The sequence below is a fragment of the Medicago truncatula genome, chromosome 8 (assembly GCF_003473485.1).
Source record: "Medicago truncatula cultivar Jemalong A17 chromosome 8, MtrunA17r5.0-ANR, whole genome shotgun sequence".
In the NCBI taxonomy this organism is placed as follows: Eukaryota; Viridiplantae; Streptophyta; class Magnoliopsida; order Fabales; family Fabaceae; genus Medicago; species Medicago truncatula.
The window spans coordinates 38,416,766-38,426,849 of record NC_053049.1 but is presented as its reverse complement, the minus strand read 5'-3'; the positions used below and the strand labels follow the sequence as shown (position 1 = coordinate 38,426,849).

Sequence of the window (10,084 nt, the reverse complement as noted above, 5' to 3'; positions counted from 1 at the left end):
TAAGTTATAAACCAATGTTAAAATTGAATATATTGAACTTGTTGCATGAATTTTCTATAACAATTAACAACTGAAGCATAAAGCCTATAAAAAAAAAAAAAAAAAAACACTCAAGCTTAGAGTTCATAGTAAAAAGAAAAGATTAAGATGTTCAACTTACTATAAGCTGCCTGCTGCTATATTCCAGAGATTGACATTTAGTTATGGAGTATTTTATCGGCGGCATATATACAATAAGACGGCCAATCTAATGCAAAAAAAAATTATTAAAACTTCATTCACTGAATATAACGCACAAGTCTATGTACATTCAGGGCACAAGATATATGACTAATGATATTGGACATCCAAGAATGGTATTAAACAACTAGAGGTCTGTTATTGGCTCCTTCGGGGCTCTTGTATGTAAGGAGTTTTCACTAACATTAATATCTTTGAATGGAACCTGTATAGAAACTATGGAAACAATCACTAATTGTGTGATGGATATAATTTGAAAAGGAAAATCTTAGTTATATTAGAAACTCGGTTAAGCCTGTGAAATCAGAATATCAATTAAGACATACTGATCAGGAGCCTTCAATCTACTTGACCTTCAACTTTGAGATGATCTTTGGTAATGTAATGAGTCAGGATTTTTTGAGCTGCAATCCGTCGCCAAAACTAATTATGCTCAGCGGTCTAACTTTTTATCTATGTACAATAATTGTGTGTGATAGTATGTTACTTCTACTGCTATGCTATCCCTTCTGTTTGTCCTCATGCTCTTATCTTTTTTTGCAATTACTTTGGGATGATCTTCTCAAAAATTCTGACACCAACTTGGAGAACGAAGAAGAATTGGCTTGTAGCAATTGAGATGGTTGATCATACTCCGCAATTGTCCCTGTATACATCAGAATAATAGTGTCTATCAGCTCAAAGCTTACAAAATGGTGTGCATTAATATGCTGTTACACTTGGTGAGAATTATGTCAAATTCAAACTAACTCTGCGCCTATTCTCGGCCCCCACCTCCCATGTTAAATATTTATGAATGAAAGGATACAACACCCTCCAACATTATGTTTTCCTAGGTTTCATTATCAGTTTACAATCATACATATCGAATTGCATACTGTCTACTCAGTGCATTTTTGTACCTTCATTAAGCACCAAAACCAAATCATTGTCAATGACAGTAGGAATTCTATGTGCTACTGTAATGACTGTGCATCCACTTGTTTCTTCCCTAATAGTCTTCTGAATTAAATTATCAGTTGCAGTGTCAATGGATGCAGTTGCCTCGTCTAGGACCAAGATTTTTCTTTTCTTCAGTAGCAACCTAGCAAGGCAAACTAGTTGTCTCTGTCCAACACTCCAATTTTCCCCATTTTCGGCCACTGCACAGGTATTTGCGCAAATTAAACGGGTGTATCATATCAATAGCAGGTTTTTAAGGATAAAAACAAAAACAAAACTAACTGTGGAGTAGAAGCATTTATGAAGTTATACTCCTGAAAGATGAAGTTGGTTTAACAAATATATTTCTACCTGGTGCATCAAGAAGCCTTGGATCTTGCTGTACTATTTCCGCAAGATGGCACTTCCTGAGAACCTAAAAAAAATAGCTTTCCATTAAATTTTATGTTCTAGAAAGCATATCAATAATGGAATTTTGAAGAAAGTATTCATTGCTAACCTCCCAAAGGTCTTGATCAGTGTGTTGTTCCAACGGATCCAAGTTAGTCCTTACAGTACCTAAAAACAAGGTTGGATCCTGAGGAATGATACCAAGCTTTGATCTTAAATCTTGCAGACCAATCTTGGAAATATTTACACCATCGATAAGTATACATCCTTCCAAAGGCTCCACAACTCGAAAGAGGGCTTGCACCAGAGTAGATTTTCCACTCCCTGTCCGGCCTACTACTGCAATTTTCTTTTGTCCAGGGAAGACGCAAGTGACACCTTTGAGAACCATAGGACCAGAAGGATCATATTGTATATGAAGGTTAAGGAATTCAATTTTTCCTTCCTTAGGCCACTCTGGTTCAGGTCTACAATCTTGAATAATTAATGGTGCTTCGCTTGGTATATTAGAGAATTGCAATATTCTCTCTACTGAGATCATTTTGTTCTCAACATTGCATAGATTCCATATCACCCAAGCCTGAAGCACATTCAAGTTTAGACCATAAGTAGCAACAAGACCCGCCAAGCCTGAAAATAAGAGGAAACAATTAATCAACAAAGATATAAAACAAGATCTGTGGAATCTGATTCTAATCTTACTAATTTCTTTTGTGCTTTAACGAACTGCCTAGGGATATAGTGAATGTTGAGAGATATAAAAAAGTGAATACCAAAAAGCTATTTATCTACAAAATTATTTCCCCTTCTGGTTGTGGAGTCGCAAAAGTTGTAAATTTCCTTCCTCCTAGTTTCTTAATTACTCTAATGGAAATTGACTCTCACATACATGTATGAACTTTAAAAAACTATCACTGCTTATAGGATGAACGCAGGAGAAAGGAACTTACTGGGATTGATGGCAGACCTTGGCAAAGTAACCAAGATGACGAGAACAAAATAGAATACCAAATTGAAGAGAAAATTGATTCTGACGGACAACCATTCCATGGTGGCATAGTTGTGAAAGGCTACCCGAGAATAATCGTCAATTAGAACCATAACCTTGGTCAGGAATATTTTCTCTTGTTTGAAACAACGGATAGTGGCAGCCCCAGCAATTGACTCTGAGAAGTGATGCAAGATTGGTGCCTTTCGGATCCCCACCATCCTGGCCAATTCCCTAGCCGTAGTGATGTAATAGGCCTGCAAATAAATACACAATTTCCCTCATCATTTGAATACTAGGATAATCAATGCAAGAGTGAGAACATGCAATGCGAACATGTATGACAAAATTAGGATTCATCATAACATGAACTGAACCATGAAATTTTCAGTTCATGCATCGTAAAATCTTAACAAAATTAAAAAAAAAAATTTAATATGTAGTGTTTGTGTACATTAGCAAAGAATGATAGTTCTTACCTGATACCAGACAGAGAGAGCAAGAACCACGAAAAAGAGAAGAATGACTTGCCATGCAGCCTGGGACATAAGGACAATGATACTCAATAACTGGATCAGTGCAAAGACTAGTCCAGCTAATCTGTAGGGTATGTCTGTATCAACTGTACTTTGATCTGTGGATGACTGTAACAATCACAAAGAAAACAATTGTAATTTGAATAAAACTAATAACAATAATCTTATTGGATAGGGAATACTAGTGAAACTTACCCTACTCAGAATTCGGCTAGAAGGAGTGGTATCAAAAAATGAAACAGGTGCCCTAAAAACCGATGCGATCATTCCATGAAAAAGGCGCTGAGCTGTTTCCACGGAAACTGTTGCCATTAAAACTGTCCTTCCCAATATGAAGATGGAGCTTCCACCAGATAAAAGAGCGAAAACTCCCATAAGCTGCACATTGTCGACCCTTCCCTTTTTTTCTGTAGCCCAAGACATCCAATAATTGCTTCCCATTTGCATAACTTGAAATAGAATTTGGCAGAGAAGAATAATTGGAACCAGTGCTCCTCTATAAGCTAATGTGACAAAGGTTGAATAAACACTCCATTTTACTCGACCAGTCATTGCTTCCTCTTCTCTGGTTCTCTTCCAATCCAACATGATCTCTTGAATATTTTCTTCTGCAATTTCAGTTGGATTTTTTTGGCAGGGTCTGCAGCAAACAGAATCATCTTTCCGGCATGGAATTTGGCATACTGTTTCTTCATGAGCAGCCATTTGCTGGACAAATTCACTATGAGGGCATGCTATGAGATCTCTATACCTTCCGGACTCCACTATTTTTCCATCTTTCATAACCTGACAGAAAGTATATAACTAGTGAGACGATAGTTCAATCAAATAGGTGCATAAATTTCATCATTGAGAGTTCAATCAAATTGGTGCAGTGATATCATCAGTGACACACAAGTGTTCAATATATCCTACCAAAATAAGATCTGCAGCTTCCAAGAATTCCAGTTGATGTGTAGCATAAACAACAGTTTTATCGTATAAAAGTTTCATTAGACATTCCTGCACAATATTTCACTTCTTTGTAAGTTTTTTGAATGGAATGAAAATGTAGTTAATTAGAAAATACATGAATGAATAAAATAAAATAAGCATTAGCACTACTAACCTTAAACATATGACTCCCAGTATGAGCATCAACAGCACTAAAAGGGTCATCGAGGAAATAAATGTCCGAGTCATTGTAAACAGCCCTTGCCAGTTGAATTCGCTGCTTTTGTCCTCCACTTAAATTTATTCCCCTCTCCTCCACCATGGTCAAATCTCCATCACTCCATAAGTTGATATCCTGGAGCAATGCACAGCCATCCACAACATTTTCATAAAAGTCCTTATTCATTTGCTTCCCGAACAATATATTTTCTCTTATAGTTCCAGATTGAATCCATGGACTTTGGGGTACATAACTTCTAGTCCCATAAACTTTGGTTGCTGCCCCAGAAACCAATGAAATCTCACCAAGCATACTGCAAAGCAAGCTTGATTTTCCAGACCCTACTGGCCCACAAACTGCTACCTTTTGACCTTTCTTTATCATCAATTTTTCTGCAATATGAATTGTTGGTTTCTTGAGGAATTGATCATTTGCTTCCCATGCATACTCTCCTGGCTTTATTTCAATAGCAATTGTTGAAGTTTTGGAAGCATGCCTATTCATGAATTGATTTTGATCTTCTTCCTTTATGAACTCTTGGATTCGATCGACGGAGACTTTTGTTTGAGTTATCATGGAAATAAGTTCAGGCAAATTGTAAATCGGTTCTTGCAAAATACGAAATGTTGCAAGAGCCGAGAGGACTGTGGCTGCAGTTAGCTCGGTTTTCACCAATATACAAGCTCCAAAAGTGAAAACAGAAACCAAAGTTGGAGATGCCCAAAATAGCGTGGCTACTGCTGAGCATAAGTAGAGGTATTTGTGCAACCACTTCTTCTCTGTGTCCCTAAGTTGTAAGAGTTTCTGCAGAAATGTCGATTCCCATGAATGCAACTTTAAAATTCTAATGTTCTTCATTGTCTCTGAAGTCATTTTGATTCTTGAATCTTTAGCTTCCATTATCTTAGAGTGCAAACCTTCTTGCATATTCGCCAAAGGTGTGTTACACACCATGACCAAAATGGTAACAGCAAGTGCAGCAATAGAAGGTGTGCAACCCAAATTTATATATAAGATCACCAAGGCCAAAATAATCTGAACTGGAAGCAACCAAACTCCATGAACATACCAGCAAAAATCACCAATTCTTTCAACATCCACATTAATCAAATTGATGATTTTACCATGCGTTGGTCCGCCACATTTAATCATTAGTGACTTGCTATAAACTAAGGCCATAAGTGCCGCACGCACCTGAATTCCGATTCGTTGAGCACCAAAGTACCATTGTCTTTGACTTAGTGACTCAACAGTTTTTGCGAGGAAGAAAATGAAGGCAAGAATCAATCCATATTTGATGTTTGAATTATCATCATTCGACAATAAAAAATTCACAAAGTTTGATATCAATAAGGGACCAATATAAGCAGCAATAGTGTTAACACCTGAAAGTATAAATAAAATAAACAAATTACTAATCACAATATATAAAACAGAATGACTACATGTTTCATAAAGTACATAAAAATAAAATAAACAAATTACTACTCATTATATGAATGACTTAAAGTTGCATATTAAGTACATAAAAATAAAATAAACAAATTAGTAAGAAATGAGTACATGCATAACATAATGTTGCATATAGTCTATAAGGATTATACCTGCTAAAACAGCATTTAAGGCCAATGATTTCCAAACAGAATCAACAATAGCTTTTGACAAAGAACCGCATTCAAGCTTCTGTTTTCGAATAGATTCTTCCAACATAGAAGAAGCACTAGCAGCAGTTTCAGAGGGAGGAACAGAAGGAACATTAACATGTTCAAGCTTCTGAATCCGACCCATTTCAAATATAGGATTCAACCACCTAAATGTAAGTTTGCTCCACACACCAGCTTTTGCAAAAGCCTCTTCATCTTCAAAAGTAGAAGATTCAAACTCTTTCTGAAGTAACCTTTCTTCTATTTCACTTTGTTCCCTTACACACACATTAGGAAATGCATTGAAACACATCACTAACAACATAGGCAAAGAAACTGTTTCAACAGTATTCTTCTCCAACAACAAAATCCATAAGTTGATGGATTTTGAATTCTTAACAAGTTTTAAAGACAGTGAGATTATATGAACAAATGTGACAAAGAACCACCAAAGAATTAGAACAAAAGGAAATCTTTTATTCTCTCTAAGTGTTTTCTTCATTGAATAGAATGAAACCATAGTAGCTAAAACCCATGTTAAACCAAAAGAAACATAGTTAAATCCTATGATTCCACGTGTAGTGTAATCATAGAAAACAAAAGCTATGTTCAAAAGGGAAATCACAGCATTGAAAAAAACAGTGATATAAGAGAAAATTGTTGGTGTGTGTTTGAAATGTTGAAGATTGTTACGTGTGCTTTGTCTTAAACTATCAAATAAAACCCATATTAAAATGACATAGAAAAATGTTACATTGATCGTTCCTAAGAGAACATCTAAAATAGCCATTGTTGGTTGAAGTTGAAGTGACTGAAAAATGTTTGTAATATAGTGAAGAAGAAGAAACCAAGAATGATTATGATGAAATTTGATTCCTGGAATAAAGAAAACAAGAATTAGAAAAAAGGATAAAGTATAGAATAAAGTATAAATATAAAGGTGACATATATATATATATATATATATATAGATAGATAGATATGTATAAATGATAAAAATGATAATGTAATGTAATGATTTGGAAACCTTTGAAGGAAATTGGATCGAAATGACTTAAGCGGCTAATGTAGTGCTCTGTGACTGTAGTCGTGACGGTGATGGACACTTGCAGTGGCACTAATCGACATAGAAAGAAAAGCTTCAAATATTTTTGGGCCATTTATTATTTATTTAATGGAGGCATTTATTTCAGATATTCTTGGAAATCATTTTGGTGTAGTCCGAAATCCTACTTTAAACACATTTTCCACAAACAAACCGTGTACTTATGTTGGAATTTTTTTTGTTTTCTTCAAAGAGTTTAGGTAAATTCGGCTTCGTCCATCATAGTAGAGCAATGGTGTTTAATTAAGTAAGAAAATTATTGTAAAATAAATTAAATAGAATTAAGTCGGTCAATTGACTAAATATTTTATTTTAGATGGCTTTGAAATATTATAATTTTAAAATTCAAATAAAATTAACTTCATACCTTTTGATACATGCATTTTTGTAAATATTTTAATTTTTTTTTTTTTTTTTGTGTGTAAATCGGAAATATTATGCGCGCGTAAATGATATACACCTAAAATTATATTCGAACGCATGACATTGGTTAAGTTAGATGAGACTTGTGTCATGTCATTTAAGCGCTTTTGGGTATTATAATTTCAATTTAATATATTCAATCAAGAAAATCTTGTAAATTTATTTTTAAAATCTTAATAAATCAATCTCATTGAATTTTCATATATACTAGTCATTACAAAACAAAATGTCATTTGTTCAAAATAAAAATAAAAAACGTCATTTTTAGTGACATGGGGAATTACTTGGTACTAAAAGGGATAAAAGGTCTTCTTCACGACAAATAAAATGAATTACTAGGAAATAACTAATTAAAGAGGGACCAAAATAGGGCTGCTGCTTAATTCTCGAATTTTAGGTCAGACGGCCCTTTGGAAGATTGTTGAATTGGAAAATATGTGTTCAAAATTAAATTTTATTTCTATTATTATTCTAAAAAATATTATAAATTAATTATTCGAAACATACTGCAATTAGCTTTGGACGTAGGCAGGGTTGAAATTCTTAAGAAAATATGTGTCATCTCATTTAAGCGCTTTTGGGTATTATAATTTCAATTTAATATATTCAATCAAGAAAATCTTGTAAATTTATTTTTAAAATCTTAATAAATCAATCTCATTGAATTTTCATATATACTAGTCATTACAAAACAAAATGTCATTTGTTCAAAATAAAAATAAAAAACGTCATTTTTAGTGACATGGGGAATTACTTGGTACTAAAAGGGACAAAAGGTCTTCTTCACGACAAATAAAATGAATTACTAGGAAATAACTAATTAAAGAGGGACCAAAATAGGGCTGCTGTTTAATTCTCGAATTTTAGGTCAGACGGCCCTTTGGAAGATTGTTGAATTGGAAAATATGTGTTCAAAATTAAATTTTATTTCTATTATTATTCTAAAAAATATTATAAATTAATTATTCGAAACATACTGCAATTAGCTTTGGATGTAGGCAGGGTTGAAATTCTTAAGAAAATATGTGTCATCTCATTTAAGCGCTTTTGGGTATTATAATTTCAATTTAATATATTCAATCAAGAAAATCTTGTAAATTTATTTTTAAAATCTTAATAAATCAATCTCATTGAATTTTCATATATACTAGTCATTACAAAACAAAATGTCATTTGTTCAAAATAAAAATAAAAAACGTCATTTTTAGTGACATGGGGAATTACTTGGTACTAAAAGGGACAAAAGGTCTTCTTCACGACAAATAAAATGAATTACTAGGAAATAACTAATTAAAGAGGGACCAAAATAGGGCTGCTGCTTAATTCTCGAATTTTAGGTCAGACGGCCCTTTGGAAGATTGTTGAATTGGAAAATATGTGTTCAAAATTAAATTTTATTTCTATTATTATTCTAAAAAATATTATAAATTAATTATTCGAAACATACTGCAATTAGCTTTGGACGTAGGCAGGGTTGAAATTCTTAAGAAAATATGTGTCATCTCATTTAAGCGCTTTTGGGTATTATAATTTCAATTTAATATATTCAATCAAGAAAATCTTGTAAATTTATTTTTAAAATCTTAATAAATCAATCTCATTGAATTTTCATATATACTAGTCATTACAAAATAAAATGTCATTTATTCAAAATAAAAATAAAAAACGTCATTTTTAGTGACATGGGGAATTACTTGGTACTAAAAGGGACAAAAGGTCTTCTTCACGACAAATAAAATGAATTACTAGGAAATAACTAATTAAAGAGGGACCAAAATAGGGCTGCTGCTTAATTCTCGAATTTTAGGTCAGACGGCCCTTTGGAAGATTGTTGAATTGGAAAATATGTGTTCAAAATTAAATTTTATTTCTATTATTATTCTAAAAAATATTATAAATTAATTATTCGAAACATACTGCAATTAGCTTTGGACGTAGGCAGGGTTGAAATTCTTAAAAAGAGTTTAGACACTATTTGTATCTTTACAAATTTGAAGGAATGGTGTCTGACGTGAGTAATCAATAGTTGTTATTTAATTTTTGAATGTATATGTTATACTTCACATAAACTTGTTATTATACCGTGATTTTATAATAATATTAGATTATTAATATAAAAAAATTATAAACTGAAAAGTGGTCCAATTTAAACCATATTTAATTAGATTGGATTACATTTTTAAACATGTAGGTTGGATGATTTTCTTGCCTCAAAATATATTTCAAACTACGCCGCAAGCATCTTTGAGCCTAACCAAAAATATGTGTATATTAATTATATTATAATTTACTTTTAACATATACAAACACAAAGAAGAAGAAGAAGAAAAAATTAGTGCCCCCTAAAATTTGGAGCTATATGCAGTTGCTCCTCCTGCACATCCTCTAAACTACTCATGTCAGTAAGACTGCAACTGATGTGAGAATCTCGTTAGAATCTCATTAATTTAATTGGTAAATTAGTTTAAAACTCATTCAAATTCCGTTATTCGATGTGAAGACTTAGATAACATGTAAGTTCATTTGCTATTTAAAAAAAATGTAAGTTCATCTGTTCTAACTTCATTAAAAGAAATTGTTGTAGATGGTAGTATTCACTTGCATTTTGGATTGGATCAGTACCCTTTGTAATCTTTATTAATAAACATTTTCTAATAAAAAAAC

At 32.8% G+C, this 10,084-nt stretch overlaps 1 protein-coding gene across 1 annotated transcript; it reads right to left on the bottom strand.

Annotated features, from left to right (window-relative positions):
- Positions 1 to 248: 248 nt before the first annotated feature.
- Positions 249 to 7,067, bottom strand: LOC25501707 (putative ABC transporter C family member 15). Its single transcript, XM_013591065.3, has 11 exons — positions 6,920 to 7,067; positions 5,854 to 6,768; positions 4,205 to 5,634; positions 4,012 to 4,098; positions 3,292 to 3,882; positions 3,040 to 3,204; positions 2,523 to 2,817; positions 1,682 to 2,202; positions 1,534 to 1,597; positions 1,143 to 1,382; positions 249 to 886 (listed from the first exon to the last, which is right to left on the bottom strand). Exons 1-11 carry the CDS (start codon positions 7,050 to 7,052, stop codon positions 768 to 770), a joined length of 4,560 nt encoding a protein of 1,519 aa, XP_013446519.2. The 5' UTR covers positions 7,053 to 7,067; the 3' UTR covers positions 249 to 767.
- Positions 7,068 to 10,084: the final 3,017 nt, after the last annotated feature.